Source organism: Tinamus guttatus, unplaced genomic scaffold (assembly GCF_059628265.1).
Source record: "Tinamus guttatus ecotype Peru unplaced genomic scaffold, ASM5962826v1 Tinamus_guttatus_pri_ptg000177l, whole genome shotgun sequence".
NCBI classification, from domain to species: domain Eukaryota; kingdom Metazoa; phylum Chordata; class Aves; order Tinamiformes; family Tinamidae; genus Tinamus; species Tinamus guttatus.
The window spans coordinates 100,484-126,026 of record NW_028288711.1 but is presented as its reverse complement, the minus strand read 5'-3'; the positions used below and the strand labels follow the sequence as shown (position 1 = coordinate 126,026).

The 25,543-nt window shown below is 50.0% G+C and overlaps 1 protein-coding gene across 6 annotated transcripts in view; it reads right to left on the bottom strand.

The window, feature by feature from the left end:
• Positions 1 to 25,543, bottom strand: part of EHMT1 (euchromatic histone lysine methyltransferase 1) — a 106,611-nt gene that overhangs the window by 52,801 nt on the left and 28,267 nt on the right. For 3 of the 6 annotated variants that reach the window (XM_088523282.1, XM_088523280.1, XM_088523286.1), the window contains exons 1-2: positions 15,540 to 15,654; positions 5,342 to 5,429 (exon numbers count right to left, since the gene is read on the bottom strand). In XM_088523282.1, the coding sequence (XP_088379408.1) occupies positions 5,342 to 5,429; positions 15,540 to 15,602 (151 nt within the window). In that variant the 5' untranslated portion in view covers positions 15,603 to 15,654. Of the gene's footprint in view, positions 1 to 5,341; positions 5,430 to 11,420; positions 11,746 to 15,539; positions 15,655 to 25,543 lie in introns of those variants that run through there. The other 3 variants (XM_088523281.1, XM_088523285.1, XM_088523283.1) reach the window with 2 other exon arrangements.

Here is a 25,543-nt window from a genome sequence, read left to right as displayed (position 1 = left end):
CAACCCATGGCCACATCCACCAATAAAAGCCTGTCACGTTGTCCATGATGCTGCATCCCTTTCTGAGTATTCAGAATTAATTCAAAATTCAGCAGTGTGTATGAGAGGTAACACACTCAAGAGATTAATCTTCCGTTATGCTGCTCACTCACTGAGCTAGGGATCTGATGTTCTTACTAAGTGGAAACAAGCACCCCTAAATTTACCTGTCTGCCAACAGTTGGCTATATTTTAATAGCACAAAGAATTCCAGACTCCAAATTATGCAGATGTGTTATCCGTGCACCTCCCCAAGGCCAAGAATAAAATAACCAGGAATATACTTAAATCAACAGTCTGAATTAACTACTCACTGAGGGCAAGCAAGAGTTCACAACCCTCCCACCACTCTACAAACAGGCCCCTTGGCATCAGCCTCACTCAAGTCTAGCTTTCCTCTCTCGATAATAAATCATTTTTCTACAATTAAAATTCCAACCAAGTAAACAGAACCTCGACAAAGGAGGGGGGAAGCTAAAGCAGCTGGGCTGAGCTCAGCTCCCCTGTGCTGAGAGATCTCTGAGAGCTCTGCAAAGCTAGTGGCCCTGCGCCCCTCCATTGGAGCTGGTGCCGGCGGTCGGCTCCCGTCCCACGGTGAGCACAGAAGGAGGACCCCCACAAGGGCATGCGGAGTCACCTGCAGTTTCTACCCGTTTTCCCAAACACGCTGTACTGAGCACTGCTAGCACCTGCACGCCCAACGGTCTGCCTCTTGCAAGGCATTTTCCATGCACTTCCAGCCCCCTCGAAGGAGGGCAGAGCTCTGTTTCTTCAAAGGAAACACAGGGCAGGCCTTCAGATGCTGCAAGAGAAGGATCACAACTCTGAACTGTCAAGCAAAGAAAACTTAACGGAAAAGCTGATGATTTCAAGTGCATTTGGAACTGCAGTGCAAGTGCTGTGTACATTTACATACACACACACATTTGACATGTTTTTGCCTTAAGTACTTTACAGAGCATCTTTTAAAACAATCACAGGTATCACATATTTATTCAGTATCCAACAGCCCTGTGGCACAAGCTTTTAAAAAGAAAGTTACATGAGTGCTCATAGTCCTTATGTTACAACAGCTCCTTCCAACCCTTACTCCTCAAAGCAGAAAAAAAGAAAACTGCAAAGCAAACCAAAAAAAAAACACAGCTGAAATAAAAAGGATCCTGAGAAGATGTCTGTTGAAAGAGTCCAAACTAGCACGAAATGGTACATCACGGTCCTGTACTTTGTTTAAAGGGCCAAAAATCTGAGCATTTTGAAGCCAAGAAATGAGCAGGCCCAAGTTCCTCTCTGGGAGGAGGAGAACTTTTGCCTTCCTTCTTTTTCCCTTCTCTTTCCTTCTCTTTTTTCTTCCCCACCTTTTCCTCCACTTTTTCCTTTTAAATTAGAGGGGGCAGAGGAGACCCACCTCAGACCATGGCCCGTATTTCCAGATTGCCAGAGCAGGCCCCCTGCTCTCACTGGGAACCCCTGGTCTGCCGTAGGACAGGCCCAAAGGTGAAGCAGAGGGGGAGAAACACAACTGCCACTTTGCAGAATCCTGGGGCTAGTGAGGGCAGCTGGGGGGCATCAGCTCTGTGCCAGCCTGGCTGTGCGCCCCGCTGCCGAGTGGACGCTGCTCCCGCTTCGCTCCCTGCCAACACGGGGCCGCTACCTGCTGGCGGGCGCGGTGGCCACGAGGCTCCCGATCCGCCCACACCCGGCACCGCTGCGATCCGAACGGATTTCCCTCCCTGCAGCCTCCCACCTGCCTCCTCGTGCTCCTCGCAGCAGCACCAACCACCTCATGCCACGAGGGCACAGCTAAGATATCACCTAAGCGGCTTCTTGCTCGACCTAGTCTCCTGGCTGTCAGTCTCCAGCAGGGACCTCAAATGCTGAGAAAGTCAAAGTAAGAAAATTATTCTTTTTCTTCTTTTAAAGCTGCTGGCTGTAGAGCAGAAAATGCAAAGGTTGCAGCTGCTCCATGGAAAGCAGCGCTTCCCTCACACGCTGCAATCTCCTAGGTGCAATAAGAGGGGGAAAGGGGGAAAAAAGAAAGGCTTCTTCAGGAATTTAAAACCTTGACACTCTCTGAAAGCAGTTTTAACTGAGAGCAAATCAACTGCGCGTTCCTAATCTGGCACCGTGGTCTGCCGCCGATGCCTTGTGAAATGGCTGCCTCGGGTGAAGTTTCCGACGCGCTGAGCCTAATTGCAGACTTTGCTGTCGACTGCCCTCGCCTGCTCCTTCATTCCACCTCTTTATTGGAGCTTTCCATCTTTGGGGCTGAGAAACAGCAGCATGAAAGAAAGTAACAGGGCAGCTGAAAGGCCAAGTGAGAGGTAGTGCCGAGCACGGAGCTGCGGACACTGGGAGGACGACTGCAATCACTTGCAATTCTGGTGAGAAACCTCTTTTTAATTAGTTTCTTTCCGAGTCAGACTAAATGCAATATGACCCAACGAAACGAGAAAGCAACTGTTTTTCCCATTCCCCTCTTCCATCCGCCTGCCCCTTCACCCTCCCTGTTGCCGAGGGGAAAGACAGACCTCAACTTTTACCCACGAGCTGCAACATTTCCCCATGGTTCACAAAAACCATCCCACCCACAGTTTTTTTTCCTGTCTATATTGAGCAACTGTAGACAGAGGAGGACGTTAACTCTAGTGAGCAACCTGCACTAGACTTCACACAGCCTGGGAGCCTTAAAGCGCCAGGAACACTTGAAGCTCTCATTACTACAGATGTACGTTCAATTTACAGTTTAATTATTTCTCTTCAACAGTGCCAAGATGAAACGAGGCAAGGACGTGCCAGCTCATAGGAACACTGCATTTCCCCCCGCTTTGGCTGCATCAGGCTCATAGGCCGTCAAACTCAGGCGGGCAGCACCGGAGGACGAGCAGGCGCAGGGCCCACCAAGCGCCCGGCTACGAGCAGGGCAAGGCCCTTCCCCGTGCAAGCTCCACAGCCAGCCCCGGGGCACGGAGCAGCCAGCGCTGCCTTTCCTGCTTACAGGACAGACCTGGGAATCACATTTAAAAGCTGCAAGCTTCCACAATATCCTATCGCATCTTGGACACAGAGAAAACACCAGTCTGTACATAGATGTGTAAGTAAAAGGGCCATTCCCTGAGGCAGCAGCAGAGCTATGGTGCCAATATTGTTCAAATAGGGATCTAATTCTGGCCTCAGACACTCAGAGCAACCTTTCTGAGTCAAGGGAGGGTAAAAAGGGGGTAAATGTAACAAGTGACTTCTTATAAATCACACCTTGAGCCCAAATAGTACCAAACAGGCTTTGGATCTGCAAGCTCAAGCCTCAGGGTTGCCATCCTGAATTCAGTACTCACAGAGCGCCTGCCAGGAGAATTTTCCCAAAGGGAAGAGACTCCAGGACAAACCTCATTTTATTTTACAGACAAGAGCTCCCATCAAGCACCAGCTCAGTCTGCCTCACGTGGCTCTGTCTCCACCAGACACAACAGCATCAGCGCACTCGCATGGATTCCCATTCGCGTACACGTCCTTCTCTGTAACAAGGCAGCAACCGCTCCAGGAAACGTCAGCAGAAACCTCAGGCTTCGGACGCTTTACCAATCCGTGCATCCCAGCTCCATGCACTGCCTCCAGCCCCAATTTCGGGAACAGGGCTTAAGGAAACAATTTCCAAATGCACCTTGCAAGTCTGTTGTAATAATTTAATGTTCATGCAACATCCCAATACGTAAATTTATAACGCAAATAGACATTAACTAACTAAACTCTGAACGATCACAGTTGGTTAATGAAGGTCAGCTCCCAACAGTGCGTACAGCACAGCAATCAAGCAAATCACTGCCTTTTTATGCATGCGGCATGTTCAGGAAAAAAAAAAAAAAGAAAAAGAAAAAAAGGTATGATCAGAATATGATCAGAACATCACCACAAGAATGGGAACTATGCACTTTAGGACCATTTTTCCCTGATAAGAGGACTGTAAAATAAGCTGAAGTGGTTGCAAGTTGAGCACCTTGAGGCTGTTCCTGCTCAGCAAGGATTCTCCGCTTCCTTTTGATACACAACACTTGCCTTTAGTTAAAACCAGTGACAACATTCAAGGCTCTGCCATGTCTCTCTCCCAACTATCACCCTGGGTTTTGACTCCCCTAGACTCTTGACACTTACCTTGAGGTCACCTAGAGCTAAACAAACTAAGTTAACAGTCCTGATCCAAGCAAACTAATCAAAGCTGGATTCTCCTCTCGGAGCAACGTGAGCTCCCACAGCCATGTTGGACTTCACCTCTGGTCTTCGCAGATCCGAGGTGCGTACATGCAAGCACTGGCTGGATCTAGCACCGCATTCGATACTTAGCTGTTTTGGAGCTTTACTTTCTAACTGGAGGAGCTTCACAAAACAGAATGCTGGACAGAACGGAAAGAAACAGCAAGGTTGTAAGGGCACAGGTCTGAAGTAAGTCCAGAAGTTTGTTTCTAGACAAGGCTAGGTATTTTGATAGGGCCAGTTCTGTGATTTTCTTGTGTTCTATTATGGAGAGAAGAACAAAAATCCACTAAATCCTTGCAGAGGAATGCGAGGTAGCTAGGCAAGGAATAATGAAAGCATGAAAATAAAAGGAGGGGGCAAAAAGAAAAAAAAAAACAAACACACAAAAAAAACAGACTAGGGTGTTTTGTTTCTTTTCTAATTCACTGACAGATAAATCCTCAGATTTGCATGCATGCAACTCTCAGACAAACACGTAGGAAAGACTTCCTTGAATTTAAATGTACTCTGCATCCTTTCTGCAAAGTAAAAGTAAGCAGAAAGGAGGGAAAAAAAAAAAAAAAAGAAAAGCCCTGAAGCAACCCCTAATGGCACAATGTGTAGAGTATCTCCCCCACCCTGGCCATCCTGGAGCAATCAGTGCCTGTTCTGGAGCCACAAAGGAACTCACAGGAAAAGAGAGTCAAGTCTAACAGCAGGAGGAAAAGGGCTAGGTCATTGTGTGTTAGGGATCAGAGTTCAGTTCAAACCAGGCATACAATGGAAGTTCAAAGTAACTAAAGTCTCCTTTAGAGCCACACCAAAGCAGAAGTGAAAATTAGACATAATTCTTCAGGTGGGAGGAGAGGGATGGCCTGAAAGTCAAATTTGCATCTTTGGGGGAAAAACCCTGCTGAGCAGGAGCAGATGAGACGGGTGCAGCTCCTGCAACAGGTGCCCATGTGAGACCCGCAGGGGGACAGAGCACGTCCTCGGTGCCCTGGTTTCATTGCCACATGCGTCGCATGCCAACCCCACTGGCAAGGTCTGGCCCTCAACCGAAGCAGATGCTCACCTTCCTCTTTATTGTTGGTGATATCTTTCAGCAGCTCAGTCTTCATGCAGGCGTCCCTCCTTGTCTCTCCCTTACTCAGCACTGTTCGCTAGAGGTGGAGGGAGGAGGGACAGGGAAGAAATATCAGCATTTAGCTCAAATGTTCATATACACATCACATTTAAAACAAGATACAATCGGGGACAAATCCTGTTTACATCATGGGCAAACTTCACTCTGCAAAGTAACTCTGCCAGGAAACTGCCAGCAAAGCAGAGGTCAAAGATAAACAATGTGGAGGCTCACCCCGAGAGCCCGGCTCGCCTGCGAGGCAGCGGAGCCCACATCAGCAGAGCTGCCATTCCTGATCTCTTTGGTTAAGACACAGCCAGATACTATTTTTCTCCCCCCGAAATGTAAGGAGTTTGGGAATCCAGCTGAGCACATCAGGATACACATGGGTTAAAGTGTTTCTAAAAGACATCCCAAGAATATGGCCCTCGCTCCTCCCAAAGCTCGCAGGTCCTGGGAGGCTGGAGGGGCTTTTCATCTCCCACATTTCTCACTGCGTGGCAGAGAACATGGGCAGGCCGAAGGACACTGCTTCCATTGCTGTAGCCATTTCTGATGTGATTTACAAAATGCAAACTGTCAGCCCAGGTGAACTGGAGCTACCTCATCCTCCACATTTATTAAAGCAGAGGAGCTCTCTTCTGCAGCCTAAACCAAGGGGTTTTGCTTCCCCTCTTTTCCTCTTTTTCTTGCAAAGCAGAGCACCTGCTCAGTGCTTTCGCACACTTGCAGTCGCATTGCCGTATCAGCTTTGCAGCCTCCAGACCATTTTAATGTCAGAGAGGGGACACACTAGAAGCCAAGCACAGGAGAAAGGCACCAAACCCCTGGACGCCCAAGCACGGCCCCTTCGGCACAGTGCCGGAGGAGCTGCTCCGCGCGGCCAACGTGGTGGCCGCCTCACAGCACCGCCTCATGATGCGCCCGGCGGCTGCGCTGGGTCACGGCACCGCTGGAGGCCAACGCGGGAGCAGATGGTGCCTGCAGCCACGCAAATCCAAAGGCTTAAAGCAGCACCGAGTGGTAACAAATAAAAAAAAAAAAAAAAAAAAAAAGGAAAAAAGGCTGCCCATCTCCCATAGAGCAAGCGAGAGATGAGGAAGGCACAGGCGGCCCAGCACACTCATCGGCAAACGAGGCCTTGCGGCCTGCCCTTCCCCCACCTCCGGAGCCAGGAGGGAGGCAGCTGCCATTTCCAGATGGCCCCAGGTGAACTCAGCTGCACTGCCAGGTGTCCCCGGCCCCACACACCAGGGGCTTCCTTCCAACACCCTGCAGTGCCCCCCCTACTCCCGGCCACGGGGACACCCAGCAGTGGCAGGCTGGCTCCCCATCGGGCACGCGAGGCCGGGTGGCAGCAGGGCCCCGCAGCCCCACGCTGCGCTCTGGGAAGCGACACAGCTCACAGAGAGGTGACAACGAGGGCAGGCGGCGCGAGTTTCCTGGAAATCCGCCCCTCTCAACACGTGCCAGAGTCCCCCATGGGGAACTAAGGGCACCTTGAAGGATAGCTCCTCAAATAACCAGCAAGGATATGTTGGGTGGCTCTGTGCTACGCCAGGGACGCAAGCGAATGCCCAATATATCCACGGCTTGAAGCCTCTTGTCAAGAGGCAACTCAGACACTAAATACGCAGCCTTTGGATTTTAAGACACACCAAAAATTTTAGGCATGCAAAAGCCCCGCTCTGCCAGCCGATCAGACAGCCTCAAACAAAACAAACTCCCAGCAGATGCTGACTCGCAATTTCCACCATGAGATGATCAGAAAATGCAGCTCTCAGTCTGAACACAGATCAACTTTTTTTTTTTTTTTTTGGCTAAGCCAACAATATACAGCCCCAGTGCGAACATGTGCATCCATAAGTTACTTCTCCACTGCCCAGACTTTCTGTAAACAGGGATAACTTCATTTTCCTCATGAGCTTATCCTGGAGCAAGATGAATGGAAACACAACCAGCCAGGCCCACTGCAGACTAGGGGCACAACGAACAAATACCCAAGCTCTAGCTACAGATATTGCTATAAAATAAAGAACCTCAGCTCTTCTAAAGGTCTGGTTTGTTTTCCCAGCTTTGCTAATAACAAATACAGTTCTTGATCTCCGCACTATTAAACTGATTCCAACCCAAAGCTTCAGATTTTCACATCTGACACTAGTATCCGACAGATCCCACTGCTTTTTCTTCATTTTGCAGGGGGCCCCCCATACATAAATTATGACCAGCTGGCTGCATGGCTGCTGCCCCAGGCACAAGGCCTACAGAAAAGCTGGACCCTGCCAGGGGCACCAAGCTGCCCAGCATCCTGAGCAACGATGGGAGCTTTCCGAGCAGAGCTTCCAGCGCTGGGAGAGGCTGCAGACCTGCTCTTTTTGGTGTGGAGGCCTCAGCGCCAAAGCAGAGCTAAGCGAGGTTGCTGCTCAGAGGCTCTGGTGGGCCTAACCCAGAGGCAGAGGTGAACAGGCCGCACCAGCGGTGCCGCTTTCACAATGCTCACTCTCTGCTCCAAACCACACAGAAACTCAACATCAAGGTAGCAAATGCTACAGCGCACCCTCAGCCCTGCGGCATGGGGGGAGAACACATAAGGAGAAAAAAAAAAAAAGAGGAAAGAGGCAATCGAGGAGCATTCTTATCACAAGGGAGGCCTCGTGAAGAGAGCTGCCGCAGAGCCCTCGAAAGTTTTCCCCATGCGGCACAGAGTGGTGTGGTGGCTCTCGCCCTTGCTCTGCCACGCGCGGCTGCATGGCACCCCCGGCAGATGCCCGTCGGCTGCGCAGCTCATGGCAGACACCCGCCAGCTGCGGAGGGGACACGCAGGCAGGTCCCTGCCCGCCGCACAGCGCTCACGGCAGACGCCTGCCGGCTGCACAGCTCATGGCAGACGCCCGCCGGCTGCGGAAAGGACGCGCGGGCCGCCGCACAGGGCGCCGCTGTCCACGCGCCTCCGCGCCATGCGCCCCAACGAGGCGGCGGCAACTTCCTTGCAACTGTCAACACCTTTTTTTTTTTTTTTTTTTTTTTTGTCCTCCTCTAAATTCAAGGCAAACTTCCCTTTTCGCTCCCGCTCCCCGTGCCCCAGCCTGTCGGCCCCTGATTGGCAGAGAAACCCTACACCGCGCTGGGGCAGGGCCGCTCTGCTCCGCAGCCCCAACAAAGGCAGCGCCCGCGGCCGCTTCACAGTAAGAGTCTCGGCGCCTCCCCTTCCCCGCCGCCGCCGCTACTCCCTGCCCGCGGCGGGGCTGATCCTTCATCTTCCGCCACCGGAGCGGCTGCAGGGAGACCCTGCGCCACAGCCCACCACCGTTATTTCCTCTGCCCCACCCTCCCCTTTTAATTTTTAGATTTCAAGGGAGGGAAAAATTACTGCATCTTAAGAAAGAGCGATTAGGTCTTTGAAAAGGCTTTCAAAGCCATGAGGATCCAAGTAGACTAGCTAGCACAGCTTTAATTTTTCCTCTCCACCTCTGTTTACGAAAACGCCGGTTTCCTTTCCTACTTTCGGATCTCAGGAGATGGCAGAGAGCTCAGGACGTCCAAGGACAAGGTCTGCAGCATTTTCAGACACACAACAACAAACTACTGTGGTGCCTTTAAAACGACAACAACGGAATCAACAGCAACAAAACCACCCCCCCCAAAACACCACCAAAACACAAAGAGCAAAGCTGGAAATCACTGAAAGGACCTTCTCAGCCTCCTCCTTGGCATTTTCCTTAACCGTGCGGGTGCCCTTCCCAGCACATTGGTCCAAGCAGATTTTATAGAAAAAGACAATACATGCAGAGCAAAACTTGAACATATTGTAGCTTACCAAGCCCAAGAGACCAGTGAGTTACATCATGACCCAGAGTTCGTTAAAGGCAGGCAAGGAAAGGCTCTGAGGCTTGATGTGCTAAGATGTCTACCTTCACCAGGTCCTTTTTTTTTTTTTTTTAGATTAAAAAAAAATAAACTGTCTAGGAACCTGACACTTTGCAGCAACATTATTCTAATTTGAGATATTCCATTTAAAACAGGTCAATCTAAAAGAGGGCTGGGGTAGGAAACAAGCAGGAGGCACTGACCCTTCTCCAACTCGGCTGCACGCTGTAGAAAATTCTGTTCTTTTACATTCAGGGCACTAGCTGCATCAACACATCTGTTTGCAGACTAGGGAGGATTGACAGAGGAGCAATCCTGAGTGGCCGGTGAAGCCTCCCGCCGGGAGGTTCCCCTGGGGGCTGCAGCGAGCGGGGCTCTGCCCCTGCGCCCCAGCGCCGGCCCTGAGCGCGCGGCGCGCTTCGGCAGAGCTCCAGCAAAGCAGGGTTTCACCTACTGCGCAAGGTCTGCAGTGTGTCCCGTTGCGAGAGAGAGAGAGGCAAAGCTCTTAAGAAATGATGCAACTCCAGCAGCAGCAGACTCTCATCCCCTCTCATTTTTTTCCTCCCTTTTTCTCCTAAAAAGAAAAGAAAGATCAACTTTCTCAAACCATCTATGGCTCTGGGAGAACACAAACATGTGGCAGTTAATTGTACATGAAATAATGATTAAGAAAACGCTTTTCGACAGACAGGCTCTCTTTTAGAAGCATGTGAAGAGTGCTGATTTCAGAATTTTCCCCAACGCAAGTCCTGCTGTTCATGTTCAAGGCTTGGGATTACTGTTCATGGAGAGACAACAACCATGCGTCTGTCATTAGAAACAGAATCACTCAATTTGGAAAGAAAGAAACGTAACTACCAAAGTATGTGGCCTACAATGCAGTCCCCATTCTCCGAGCTCGTTTTTTGGCTAAGGCCACTTCCTTAGAAGCCTCTTACAATCATGTGAACATAGGATTTTAGCCACAGCTCTTAACACTCACTCCTCCCAATCTCAAGTTTGTCCTCAAATCAAACCAGACCTACAACTTTTTGCTTCATTAGTTCCTTTACATCCAGACTCTTCCTTCCCTCCTCAAAGCACAGAAATGCTTCCTGCTCTGAAGTCAATGACTTTCTCCTATTCCAGCTGTACAAATTAACTTTCCAAGCTGGGGAAGGGTAGAAGCAGGGCGCAAGTTCCTGCATGCCAAAGGAACGGACAGACACGTGCATGAAACAGAACAAGACATAAAGTGACTTTTTCTAATGCTCCACAGACCATTCTGGAGCTGAGGCAAAGCAGGAGGGGTTTCACCACCGGTTCCATGTGGTTTCCGCAAAAAGGAGCCCCATTTACCAAGTTCCTCGTCGGCTACAAGCCTGAGCACGGATCCACAGTTCCCACCCTGGGAAGCACTGTGCCCATTTAACTGTGCCCCGGGAGAGTTAAAGGCAGGACAACATGTATGTGCAGATGAGCAGAAAAAGGCAGCTCCTCCTTGTGCAGGCCAAGCTTAGCAAGAAGTCCTGGCCCAGGACTCACAGCTGCTGCCTCACACTAGGGCAGCAGGGAGAAAACCCTAAAATGGAGGATGGGATGCTGCCTGGGAACCCACCATTGTCTCCAACAAAAGCAGATCAGCCACTTCAGAAACACCAAGTCCCCACAAAGGCTTAACAGGAAGAATAATAAAATGGTAACATGAAGCAGCCCCCAAAGGGAGCAGGCAGCCCGGGGCATGCAAAGGAGGCCGACGCAAGCAGGGAGCTCAGTCCTCCTTGGGCTCGGCCTCCTGGACCCGCGAGGTCCTCCTCGCCTCCCTCCCCCCAGGAGGCAGATCCAGCCGGAGCAGCTCCCTGCTCTCTCCCTGCCCCTGGCTCTTCCGCACCATGCCAGGCCTCGCTGCGTGGTGCTGACTGGCGCAGCCGCACGCCAGGCCCGCTGTCACGCTCCCCTCGGCGCGTGGGCCTTTCTTGGGACGGAGAGGACCTCTCGCAGGCGTTGCACCCTCTCGCACGACACTGTGTTACCTGCAACCAAGCTAGATGAGAGGCCAGCAGCAACACATCGACACCTGCAAGCTGGAAAGAGTACAGGGAGAGGAGGAGAAAGAAGAAAAAAAGGAAAAATATATTGCAACCTAGGGCCTGTCCCTCTAGTAACTACAGAAAAGCCTCACCAAGACTTTACTCTTCTGGAAAGTGACAGAGCGACAGGGCACTGCTCAGTAGCCGAAGTCCTAAAGGTAGGAGATCCTCAGAACCTCTCCTCCATGGCCTACGGGCTTAGTCCCAGGAGTGGTTTTTCTGCTCTGTCATTAGTGTGGAGCCTGGTCTTTTCCTTCAATCCCAAGAATTGCACTGAATTAGATCATCTTTCCCTGATCACCTCCCCCTACAGGCTGCTCCTGAGCATGCTCAGCTCGGCCTCGCGCTGCCATTTCATAACGGCATTGTTTACAGACACACACTGACCTGCCATCTTTTGACAGGAAAACAGAGGCTGGGATCCGCAGCCTGGGGCCTCAGGCAGCCCCGGCTGCTCCAGCCAGGCACGGAGCAGGGCTCCCGTTACAGCCAGGACACAGGCGCCGGCACCGCGGGTACGACGATCTCCACGTGGGGGAGAAAATGGCAGAGCCCGGGAATGAGCAGATTGTGACACTGTGGGGCCATGGAGTCTTTTTTTTTTTTTTTAATTTAGGCCAAAATCCACCTGCTCAAAAAATACCATGTAGCAGGAGCAAGTTAACCCTTTTGGGGGAGCAGGGGATGTGGGAAGGGAAGGCACCACAAGCCTCAATGAAAAAGTCAGCCATGATCTCAGCTTCTTCAAATCACCACTGTGCTTCGATGTCACCTAAAAATACAATCTGCAGCCCAGCCTGGCATCCTGTGTCAAGTCTTCCTCAGGAAAAGAGAGGGTTGGGAATATGGCATTTCTTTTGAATAAACAAGTTGGCTTCGTCCCAGAACATACAATTTTCTCCTTTAAATGCAAACCAGAGTATTTTTGCAGGCACACAGGGAAATGAGGAGAGGAGGAGGGGGAAAGTTCCTCATTTAACACCAAGAGCTCCATGCAAAGCCTTGCAAGGTGGCTCGGAGCCTCTCCATAGCCTGCTTCCCTTCCCTGCTTATCATCAGCAGCTTTGAGTTATGAAGGAGAGAAAATGCCAGAAGAGCTGCAGGTTTCCTCATCCTTGGAGCAAGAGCAATTTGTTCAGAAACCCTCCTTTGCGAGACGCTTTCTCCTGCTCAGACACAGCATGGCAGCACTACAGGCACCACGCTCACATGGCAGCTCCTCTTAACCCCACCAGCTCTGCCCTTCTCCACCATTTTTCCCTTTATCCCCCCTCCCCTTAGGAGGGAATTTGAAGAAAGAAAGAAAAAATTACCTGGTCTGGGGGAAGAAGACTTAGTTTGGATCCCAGAGTAATATATTAAAAAAATAAATAAAAGCTTGTGCTACATTATTTTTCCTAAGTTTTTTTTTTTTTTTAACACATTCCAATTAGCTTAAACAGTGTGCGAGCGGCTCTTGCTGCTCTCCCGACTAGTGTAAATCCTGGCACGCTGCACTGCGTGCTGCCCGTTTCCCCGTCACAACCAACCCAATGCAGCCATCGTGCAGCAAACCGAAACATCTCCTACTTCCCAGACCAGCCCCAAAGTGGCAGACCAAGGCGTTCAAACAGGCGGAGGGGAGGGGAGGAGGGAAGGAAAGGAGGAATCTGGAAGCGAATGAAGAGAGCAGGACACAAGGGTAGAGATCACATTACGACTTCCAGGTTCTCCTCGCCGAAGAGGGGTGGCTTTCAAATCTCTTAAAATTAAATTAAATTAACTCTGAAAATGGTAGTTAAGGGTAATAAATTCGAGATTTGCTTCTAGATAGCTGCCCCTGCAGAAATATAGGGTCCTTGAAGCCTCAAAAGCACTGACTGCACACGCTGCCAGAGCCCTGAGTCTTCAGCCCGAACCGAAAGGCAAGATAATTCCCTTGGTCCAGGGTGACAGCAGCCTCTGCAGCCGTTCCTTGATCTCTCTAGGATCCAGGAAGAGGAAGAGAAGATTTTAAAGAGAAAAAAAAAAAAAAGAAAAGAAAAGAAAGAGAGAGAGCAACAACAACAAAGAGAAAGCACCAGAAATCGAATCCTCCCTCCCCCAACATCCACACCAGCTGGCCATGATAGCAGCTCCTTACATGTCCTTGTTTACCTGAAGGCAACAGTTCCTGGCGCAGCATGAGCAAAGGCCCATGCTGGGCTCTGCCGGGGTGAGGGCAGCGCGGGCGCCCCCCACACCCCAGCAACACAAGACACGCTCCAATGCAGCCACGGGCGAAGCCACGAGCCCCAGCATCGCCCGTGCCTGGCCCCCAGCAAGGGCTTTGCTTGGGCACACGAGAAATTGCTTGGAAGGGCAGTGCAACAGCAGCGTCTTCTCACATGCCAGTGAGAGGCAAAGAAGAGTCTGCCCAGGCTACTGAATACTCAGGATTATTTTCAGTAGCCGACGGAGGCCCTCTGCACTGGAGTTGAAGTGAAATAAATGTCAGTTTAGCATGCAAAGGAAAAATAAAATAAAGATACTGCCCAAATGGAGGGCTATTAACCCTTGCTGAAAAGCAACTTTGAATTTCTAACCTTACACTTGCCTCTTCCCTCCAAAAAGTAGGTCAGGCTTTTCAGCTGCTTTGCAGAGGGATTTTCAGGCAGCAGCAGCGTTCCAGGCAGCACAAGCACCATCATGGTCACCATTGCGGCACAGGCAGTTGTTAGCACCCCAAAGCGTTGCCTTGGCATATTTTCGCTTGCTTGTTTGCCTACACTTCATCGAACTCCAAAAACATTTTTTTTTTCCTGGGCTGGAGCTCATCAGTCAACATTTCAAGGCCTCTGCTGTTCACTTTTAAAAAAAGAAAATTTATTTATCTCCTCAGGACTTCTTTTGATGCATCTGCCTTAAATATGCCTCTACTAGTTGACAAATAATGAGCACATTTATAGGCTCCCTGAGACGTGATAGATAATAATCAAACACAGACTGTCCTGTTAGTTCCCCTGCCTTTTAAAGGGTACTTCCACATTCCATTCGTCTTTTAAAAAATTAATATATTGGTATAAATGACCGTTTTTAGAGCTTTCCTCGAGCCTGGCAAGTGGCAGAGTCTAGGCCTGGGTTAGCAGCACCCAGAGGCCAGAGAGCCTTGCGAGACAAGAGTCGGGTTGCCGGAGCAGGCAACAGAGCTGCACGATACAGCACAGAAGAGCAACAGCAGCAGCAACACAGCAGGGCCAGGGCAGGAATTTAGGCAACCTTTAAAAAAAAAAGGGCTGTCATGGGCCTTCTGCCATGAAATCAACTACGGACATTTCATTTTCATCAGCTGCTCTCTTGGATTGCAGGCTGCTTAGAAAATAGATAAATAATCCCCTCAAAACAACAACAACAACCCCCCCCCCCCAAAAAAAAAAAAAAACCCAAAACCAAAAACGCCCACACCAAAAGCCACTATCTTCCCTCAAAAAGATGCTTTCTTCCTCATAGAATCAGGTTCACTCTTCCCTCCACCCTAAAAACTAAACTGCAGCCTTGCTTGACGTGAGCGAAGGCTGTCAAAATTGTTTCCAGCAAGCAGGTGAAATGTGTCCACAGGCCCTCTCCTTCCCTCTGAAAGTTCAGTCTTCAAACAGTTTAAAGACCCCAGGGTTTTTTCTTCTTGCTTAGAAAGGGAAGCAGGGAGCCTTCCAGGTAGAACCAAATATTCAAGAGACTTCATGCATTAAAAACAGAAAAAAAAAGGAAAAAAAAAAAAAACTCCAGACAAAACCTCCACACCCTCCCCAGCACAGAAGACAAATAAAAGACTGACTTAATGAGTGGAAATACAGCCCAAGCTGCCCCAGAGACAGGTAATTTCAGAGTCAGAACTAGGCACAAGTCCATTGAGCAAAACAAAGTAACACTAACAACAACACAAAAGATCAGAAAAGCCAAAGTCTAAAAAGCAACTGCGCCCATCCAGGTTATTTTGCAAATCACTCCTTCGAGAGACGCTCCAGCCCAGCAGCCTGCCTGCACACCGCTGCGCATCACCCCCACTTCTGCTGCGCGGCTCTCCCTCGCATAGGGCAAAAATAAAGAAAGAAATGCAGCCATGATTATCTGAACTGTCTTCCTCCTCTCTGAGGTTTCTCCTTTCCTACCTGACAACCGCCTGTCTGCGGCCACAACCTGAGGGAATCTGCTATTTAGGACATATGGAACATGGACACTACATGTTACTGTACCTGCAAACATCTGCAGTCCTCTTTGGATGAAGACTCCAAGAGTTGCATATTCCAGATCCTCATGAACAGTGATTCAGTTGCTGCTCATGTGATAAAAGCTCCCTCTACAGAGTGAGCATGCCCAGTGGAGACCATTTCACTGCTCCCTCCAAGCTGCAGCCATTTCACAGAGAACCTGCAGCTTAAGGGCTGCCATTGGAGCAACTATTCTCTAAGGCATCACGGGGAGACATGGGCCGCCCTGTGCAACGCACAGTTAATAAAGATAATCTGGCAACAGCCTGACCACATGCCAGGCCTAAAACTGATCACTAGCCTGCAAAAAAAGCCTTTTAAAACCATGCAATGATGTGTTCTGTTTCAGTGGCCTCCAAGAGTAGCCCTTGCCTACAGGAAAAGAAAAGGGGGAAGGAAAAGGGAGAGATGCTGCACAATAGCATTTAGGTTTGAGGGCACCCCTGTGCTAATTATATTTTGCCTATTAAAGCACCCAACCTTTGAATAGTGGGATAAATGCACACGGGTGAAACTGGTTAAGTGCAGAGTGTCCAACTGGAAGTGAGTTTGAGATCTGATATTCTGAGCTGAAGGGGTGCTCTTTTTCTACTTCAGGGATTTGTACTACAACATGACCTGATATAAGCAACCTTAAAAGTATATCGCAAATGCAATCATTAAAAAGGGGGGAAAAATAGCAATGAAGTGAGAACACATTACTAGGTGCAGTGGTTCTGAGCTCAGCCTATGTCAAACCATATGATACAGCTGTCCAGCCAGCAAAAGCAAAGAAGAAAATTTAGCTTCAAAATAAAAGTATTTTGTCTCTGTTCCACTTAACAATTAAGCACAACCTCTTGGCAGCCTTCATATGTGCTAAAGCGCCCAGTAAAACTGCCTGAGCAACTCGCAGGAACATCTGTAAGCAGAGCTCGGCTGGAATGGATTCAAATGCAGGGATGACATTTCTCACAATGCAAAAAGTCCGAGGGTTTCTCCATGTTTAATATTTCTCTGGAGAACCTCCCCTGGGAGAAGGGGGAGGGGAGCAGAGCCAGGAGAAAAGAGGCTGGTAAAGGAGGAAGTGGAAATCTGCAATGGGCTGCAGTCCCACCCGCCTGGTCTTGACCAAAGCACAAACAACTCTCCCCAAAACAGGGACGGCTCTACTTAAGCCGGGAGGTTGAACAGACCCCTGGCACCACGTGTCGCCGCTCAGCAGCCAGAGAGGAGGAGCGGGAGGGACAAAGAAAAGCAACAGCCCCCACCGGTGGAGGGGGGAAAAACACCATGAGTTTTGGGGCAGCAGCAAGCCTTGCCTGTTGCAGCAGGAGCAGGCACTCCAAATAGAGCTCTCCAACTCCTCCAGCCATCCCCTCCTATGCAGAGCGCACTGCGTTATCACCACCAGAAGCAGCAGCAAGGCTCCTCACGTGCAGGCTGGGCACGCGCTCCCCCAGCGTGTCCACCTCTGCTCGCGGCAACAGCCAGGAGCACAAGAGCTGTCGAGGAGCCTGCCTCAGCCCTACTGACACAAAGCTTTTCTTACTCTGAACACTTTGGAGAGGTTTCATTACTAAATGGTTGAAAGACACGAGGCTAAAGGGATCGGCCTAAAATTCATAAGGGATGGATAGCTGAGATGACAGAGCAAAGCCAGGATCTCTCTTGCCCGCCGGGTTTCTTCTAAGTAATAACATATATGAGATTTTTCATGCCTTTATATCAATCACCTGAAGTTGTAGAGGCAACGCATTTAAGATAACCCCCCAAAGTCCAAAATATGGACAGCACCCCCTGCTTGCCTCAGCAGAAGTTGTGTTATCCAAGAGATTACTGCTGCTCAAACCAATGAGGGCTTTGAAACACCTGAATCACCATGCTCCTTGTGCAGCATGAAATCACCGAGCTTTCACCAAAACCACATAAACAACAGCATTAGCAAACACAGGGTCAGTGGGCAAACACAGCCCGTGGCCATTGCCAGGCCAAGGGAGAAGAAACAGGGAGGCGACACAAACCTGCACCACAGCAACGCCCCTTCTGCCCACTCCTGAAGTCACCACTCAACCCTGGAAACATTTTTACCCATGAGGGTGCATAGACACTAAGGACAGAAGCTACAAGAGTTGTTTTTATCTTGGAAAATACTAAATGCTGGTATATATATATATAAAAATACACAAAGCTGGGTATCGCGGATGCTTCTGCCATCAAGCCGAGCAGAACAGTCATTTAACCCCTTACAGGAGCTCTGCACGGGGATGTGCCAGGAGTGCGGAGGCTGCCGGCACGGCAGCATGAAAGAAGCAGCCAAGTTCTCCCATTTATGACAGCCAAATAAGAAAAGGAAGCTTCCAGACAGCCTCTGCACCAGCACCCGTGGCACCGCCATCACAGGCTATGTCCTTGGGCAGCCCCGTGACCACCTGCCTGGGCTCTGCAGTGGCAAAGGGCCGCTTGCCCCTGGGCCAGGAGGGGCAGTGTGGCCGCAGCAGCTCCCCACCACCTCGGCCAGGCCTCCTGCAGGCTCCCCCCGCAGCCAGTGCCCAGGAGAGGCTGCACCGGCACCGCCATTTCCTCGCTGCCCTGCAGCCGTTTTGTGGCAACCCCACACTGCAGGGGCCGCGGCGCCTCCTCTGCCCCCACTGCCCACGCTGAACCAAAAGGCTGCCAGAGCAGCAGGGCTGAGTGCTTGGGCCACGCGCGGACGTCACCTACGGAGCAGCCAGCCGAGCCCATATACTCAGGAAAGGAAATCCTCCTCCAAAATGGCTGAGGTGGATTTTCCTTCCTTCACACTCCGCTAAAAATCACAACATGCCTCTACTCTGCAAAGTTTTATTTGATTCTCTGGCAATCTCACTATCAAACCGTCTCTGCTGCGGACTGCCTGGTGAGAGATGGTGTAGCACTCGTTTCTCTTCTTTAAGGAAAAAAAAAAAAAAGGTGCTCTACTGGGGACCATAAGACTACAAAATATTTTTAAACTGGGGGCTCTCTGGCCTCACTTCCACGATTCAAAGCTTCAATATCTCTTCCAAAATCTCACACGCTCGAGAGGAGGAGGGCAGAACCAACCACTCTCCTCTGCAGAAGACACGAGCATCCCGCAGGCTCATGCTTAAGGACGGCGCCGCTTTCACAGCTCACTGGTGGGGGAGAGGCAGGTGGGAGGCGCGGGGACATCTGCCAGCTCTAAGAACAGCGCTCGGCTCTACATGGCGCAGGGCCTCCTCGCACTGCCGCCAGGCTCTCGCCTCGGCCCCTTGGCACATCTGGAAGCCGAGGCCATTCCTTGTGGCCTCCCCTGAAGTGCATGGAGAAGCAGCACGAAGCAGGACGCTGACACTGAGACAGCTTTGTCCGACGAAGCTCCTGGCGATAGAGAACCGTGCCAGGTTGCTCCTGCATCAGCTGCGGGCTCGCAAAACACCTCCTTCCCTTCTCTGAAGATGATTCTGGACACCTCCTAAACCAAACATCCCGTCCTGGCGGTATGTCTGAGTGCGCTGCATGCCCTCCACAACCTCTGCTTTGCCCCTCACAGCCTCAGTGGCAGCCTTGAAGGAGCACTCAGGTTAACATACACTCCTGGGATTACAGTTTTCTCCACCTGCCTTTTTTCCCCCCCTCTTTCTCTCCAAAGGTTCCAAGCCACCTCTCACCCTTCTCCTATACCCTCAGCAAAGCTTTAAAAACTGCTTTTAGGTAATAGAAGCATAAAATGTTCCCTGGGACACCATGCTGAGCACATCACAAACACACATTAAAAAAAATAGATGCTGCGGTGACAGATGTCGAGACTCTCTGGAAGATGTTTTGATGTTTTGATAAGAATATGTGTTGAGTCTTTCATTTACAGGGCAATCTTAGGACTTTATCTAGAGCCATATTGGACAGACAACTGTAATTTAGAGCGTACTATATTCCTAACAGTTCCCCAGTTATAAACTCCTTCAGCTTTAACTTATAGTAACCACAACTTTTTCTATTTTGGAAAGCTCAAAACTCCATTTCTCCCCTTCACTCAGCTATCGTCTATTAAGAGCCTCCACTGCACACGCAGAGCCTGGCTGGCGAGGGGGCTGAACACAACAGCCCACGTGTGCCCCATCTTCAGAAGCAGGCGCAGGCTTCTTTCTTTGACCACACGAACCATTTGCTCCGCACACAAACGTTGATTTGTTTCCTTCGGGAAGGGGAGACGGGGTGGGAATGGAAAGCGCATCAGCGCCTCTCGCCAAGCCGGCCCTGCTCGCTCGGCGTCTTCTGCCCGGAAGCAGCAGAAGTGGCTGCCTGGATGCAGCCGCCCGCGCGGCACCGCTGTACCGTGGCCCGCGGGGCACTTCCCATCCTGCCCACAGATCACATGTGCTCCAGCGTGCTCCCTGCTCCTTGACCTCACCCTTAGTTGTTTTTTCTTTTAAAAAAATTAAAAATAAATCAGGGACAGGCATTCCCATTAAAACAAAATCTCCATCTGAAGAGAATCATAATTTCATTATTCTTTTTGTATCTCCCCCCAAATGATGCACTTGTGTAAGAAATATCGGAATTGATGGCTCTGCAAGCAATGCTACTGACATTATACATTTCTGCAAGGAACAGAAGGAGCAGATGAACAAAGCTCCCGTCTTTGTGCAAGTAGCATAAGCCAAGAACAGCAGAGACAAAGCGAGCATGGTGTATACAGAACCGTCTCTGAGGAGTCTGCTTCCCAGCAACTGCCATAAGGTGGCAGTGGGTCTTTAAGGCTACCTTATACCTTTCCCACAAGCACAATAGGAAATTATCAGAGTGGTTTTCAGCATCTGAAACTGTTTAAGTGAAATTTCCTAATCAAGGGAGCCAGACCATGCATGAAAACTTGAGGCTGAAATTAATTCAATGTCAGAATCGCACAGAGGAAAAGCCAACAGGACCAATCCTGAAACACTAGAAATGCAAGCCTGCCTCTGAGCCAAAGAAAACCAAAACCTTTTACTTAGGTTGTACAAATACAGTGCAGTTTTACATAAATGCCTTTCTTTATGCCTTTCTTTATGCACCCATGCAGCCACAAACAAACCAACGTCCATTCAAACTGTGTCAAGCTACAGAGCAGCAGGAGCCCGAGGCTCGCGGCAGATGCTGCCGCAGCGACAGAACAAGCTGGTCCCCAGCACTGCGCAGGCCAACGCTGCAAGCAGCAGCGGGGTGACCAGCTCCCACCTCGCCTGCGCTCCCCCAGCTCAGCAGACACGATGGACACACTGGCTGCGCCAGAAATGCAGCACTGGGCAGTAAATGCAAGTTACTTTAAAGTAATAAACTGATTCATCCTGCGGATTGACCTAACTAGGTAGGACAGTCGTCTAGGACGGAGCAGGAACAGAAGCAGCTCTGCCTTGTTCTTAGCCAATCACACACTGAACTGTTAAGGAAAGCAAGACGAGTCACCCTGAAGAGCCAACCTACCTACTGCTTGCCAGCTAAAGATGGGCTGCAAGCACAGAGATTTCTGCTAATAAAGAGGCTAAACACAATAACTTTGTAATACCAAAGCTGCAGTTTTCACGGTGCCCTAAATATAGCGAGCCTCTTGCCTTATCTTTATTTAAAGCCAGGCTGATAGGAAGGTGGACCCAGCAACATATTTCCCATAGGGCATAAAGTCAGAGTCGGCTGAGGTTTCCTACTGACGCCTCCCCCCCTTCTTTAGACAAAGTCACATCTTCCCTGCACCTCTCTAATACAAACACTGAGAGCCCATGTAAATGTTTCATTGGCACATTACCACACAGCTTGCTTGTACAACAAGTGGAGCTCAATCGTCTCCTGCAGTACATGCCTGCTGTTTATTGCACATTCCTTGGAAAAAGCTGGCCAGTGCATGCCAAAATCAAAAACTCAACCTCAGCTGAGCTCCAGAAATTCCTTCTTTCCCTTGCCAAGGCATTAAAGCCCACTTCCTTCCGGGCGAACCTACAACAAAAAGCCCACCACAAGGAGCACGCGCCTAGAGCCCTCCTTCCCTTGCACATCTGGAGGACCTGCTTTGGCAAGGTTTGTTTTGCTCTCCATCTTCGGAAAGGCAAAATCAGCCTCCAGGAAGGAGGCAGTTGGAAATTCCTGTGCCCTCCCACAGTCGCAGGCAGATGGAGATGCAGTCGGCAAAGCAGGTCAGTACCCTCCAAGCGTTCAAATTAATGACAGTGAGCGCCGTCGCGCCGCGGCCGATGCCTGCGACGAGCTCGCGTGCCGTTGCAGGGCGAAGTGGCAGCCCACGGCCCGCGCAGCTTGCAGCCGGCCCTTGCTTTGTGCCACAGCCCTGCCATCAGACGGGCCCTCGCTCTGGGCAGCTCTGCAAGCCAGTGGCGGTCACTACGGTGAAAGCCCCTGCGCTGCTCGGCAGGAAGCGCTGGAAGCCATCTCGTGACAATGGTTAGCTATGCTGCTTTTGAATCAATTCCAACAGTTCGCTTCAAGAACCACTTCATGCGGTCACATCATCCCAAAGTCCGATTCCCTGTGGAAGCCCTAGGGCACGTGAATGAAATTTCCAGAATTCCCCTACCTCTGGTCCTGCCTGGAGAGAGCTGCTGTTCCCCTGCAGATCCCGACTCCAGGCCTAGAGCTCCTCCAGCCACAAATCCAGCTCACGCTATGGGTGCAGCCTCAACCCCGGAGCATGCTCAGTAAGGGCTGATCTTCAGCCATTTCAGAGCCTTAATGAAATGTAAGCACAAGGAAGTGACATTAGCAAAACGAAGGAAAAAAGAAAAGGTGCAGGATTCCTCGGGACCCAGCCTCGTGCTGCTGTCGACAAGGCGAGTGTCCAGGCGCGAGCACACAGCTGTTTCCAGGCAGCCCGCAGGGCATTTTGGAACAGAGCAAGGAGAGTGGCGCCGTGGGCAGCCCAGGCAAGCGGGACCGGCCCGCAGCTGCACTCGGAGCGGCTCCTTCTCGCGCCGGGCCTTTCACACGTCACAAGGTTTTCATGACATACCATTAACATGTTTTTTTTTTTTTTTTAAAGCTCACAACGCAAGTAGTGCTTCCCGTCCATCTTAAAGCTAAACCTACACCAATTTGCGCTCTCTACCCTGAAATATTATCTTGGCTCAATTTGCAAGGAAGTTAAAGAGCATGATGGAATGGGGAAAAGCCCAAAAGCCTAAATACCACACATTTCATGTTCTTTTTTCCTAGGAATCTCAATTATAAGAGAGTCTGTTGTTGTTGTTTCTAAATGTAGTCTGCCCTGCCATTACTCTATCGTGACATTTTCTCCCCTTCAATACAGAGTAAGACTGCCTCACAGCACACATAGGTAGAGGATTTCTTTTCTTTCTCTGCAGCTTTCCAAATGTCAAAATAGGCAGAGACACACAGTGCCCAAGTCCGCTGGGCATTTTCACTGCTGGGGGGCTCTGAACTCTCCTATTTATTCCCTATTTATTATTTCCTATTTACTCTTCCTGTGGGATGGGACGGGACTGTCAAAACTTTATTCCTGCAGAGATCCCTTGCTCACCTTTACCAGGCCACAGGGCTACTCACAGAAGTCAAGATACACCGCTACAGCAGTGAAGCTGTGCAGGCTAGGGCACAAAAATTGAGGATTAAACCCAATAAAGTTTTAATTTATACCCTATTCCTTGTGTCGGGCACCAGCCAAACCAAACTCTGGATGTGCAGATCTGTGGATTGTCTGTGCACTGTGCTGATAGTTGCTTCCTGTGTGTTCCTGTGCGGAAGATTTTTCTTCGTGCATATACAGTGTCTGCCTCAATGCTGAAGTTCTGATTCTCCCAGGGAAGACACAATAAATAAATAATAAAATCAAATATTTTATAAACAGAGTGTTTCAGAAACAAACAGGGTGACAGATGAGCACTGAAAATTATCTTTTTTCCTAAGCTTAGCTTCCAAGGTAATCACAAAGACACCTTCTGTAAAATTCAATAAGCCAAATTTATAATTTCCATCAGTCTACAGCACATTCATGACAGACACACTATGCAAACAACTCTCATCTCTTCCCCATTAAATTCATTCCTGTACCAAACATCGAACTAGAGCTTTTTACCAAATTATTTGGGGATCGGAAAGTGCTGACATTCACATTTGCCTCTTAATGGAAGGCAGCCTTTCAAGTCCAGCAGGAGCGAGTTGTACTTTACTAAAATATTTGTCGAGCACAAAACATTTGGTAAAGTGACCCTGGATATAGCATGAGAATTTGCTGTAGAGAGTGCATACTTATCACTCCTCAGGCCTTTATTTCTCCTGAAGTATTTCCTGAAAGCGCCAGGACTCACATAGGCAAGGAGCCATTTGGCCCCGTGATGCCCATTCCGTGGGGACAGTCATTAGGGCCATCCATTTTCCAGGCCAGATGCAATTTGCATTGGGCAACCACAGAGCGCTCTCATTAAGGACAGACTGGTAAACCCCGCCGACAAATTCTATTCTCATCCTCTCCCTTGCCTTTCAGTTGGAGGTAGTTTAAAAATAATATTCAGCCCATATAATCCCGTGGCATGTCTGTTGAATGCAGCAGTGTGTGCATCTGGCACAGCTCAGACATGTCGAGTTTGTTTCCTTGGAAACAAAGACCAATTTGCAAGCGTTGCTTTCTCCCTTTCCTTTCCCTATTTTTTGATATAGCGTAGACATACCTGCAGGTCTTGTTGATACATAGGAATTAAAGCTGATTCACATACCAGCTAGGTTCTTAAGGGCATTATTAACATATTTCACTAATGAACAACTAGCTTGCTGCACTAAGGGAAAAATCACAGTCCATCAGTGTGTAAAAATCCCTTTTTCCTTGATAGATGTATGCTCAAGGCATGGCATTTATATTGCTTCTTTGGGGAGAGGTGGAAGAGAAGGAAATTAGGATTCGATTGCTTACCCTGGGCTTAGCACACGCTTTCCAGTGGATACCCAACCCAGGATGGCAACTGGGACTGCCCCTGCAAACACCCCTGCCTTCAGCAGCAGCTAAGCAGTGCACACAAGCTAATAGAAGGCAGTAATCTCCTCTAGACACACACTGCCTGTCTTAGGGACAACTTTTTCTGGTCAAGGGCTTGCATTAGTGCTTAAGTGGGAAAATCAGCCTTTCTTGCAGCCATAACTCTCCTCCTGGAGTCTGCTCCCATCAAAGGTCCTCCTCCCAAAGGCAATAAACCCCACAGTTCTGACCCACAAACTCACCACTTGGGCAAGACAGAGGAGGGAAGGCAAAACATGGCAGAGCTGAGTTATCTGTAGCCTAATTTGCCAAGCCAGTCAGTACCTGCACCTTCCAGAGCTTTACGTGGAATTACAAGTGCTCAGCACCTTTCCAGCATCTGTCAAATAGGCAGGAAAATGGACACACACGGGAAGAGCAAACACAATCAGGGCTGCTTGAACAGGCTCCCCCAGAGGCTGACTCGGCACAGAGCTCATTTCCAGCACGCTGGGGCTCAGGACGGGTTGCAGCGTCTTCCCGAGGGGATTTCCTTGGTCTCAATGGGAGCGGGCAGACACGCTCAGCGGAACAGCCGCAGCCGGGGGAGCTGCACCTGCACCAGCTGCCCTGAGCAAGGGAAGCTGCTTCCCCCCCGCATGGAGCAAAGCCTTGAGGGGCCCCAGAGAGCCCCACTTCCATTACGAGAATAACCAATGGCCAGTGCTAAAGCTGAGGCACAGCCAGGATGCTTCAGCACTGCTGAGAATCAGGTCGGGGACTGCCGCAGAGCAGCCGCTCCAGAGAGATCCTTAGCTTGCAGATGAGCTGCCCGCATGGTCTTGCCCTAGAGCTTGAAAAACGAACGCATTTGCAGCACGCTGACTCTTCCAACTGAACGGGACTAATGCAGGTTTCCATCTCTGCCACAATGAAGCCGTCTTTGAAGCAAATCCCTCGGCCTACACTGCAGATCTATGCACCCTCACTCTACCGAGCAAGGCCAGTAACTGCCCAGCTTAACACCATGACGTTGGCTGGGATGGAGAGTTTTTGACCG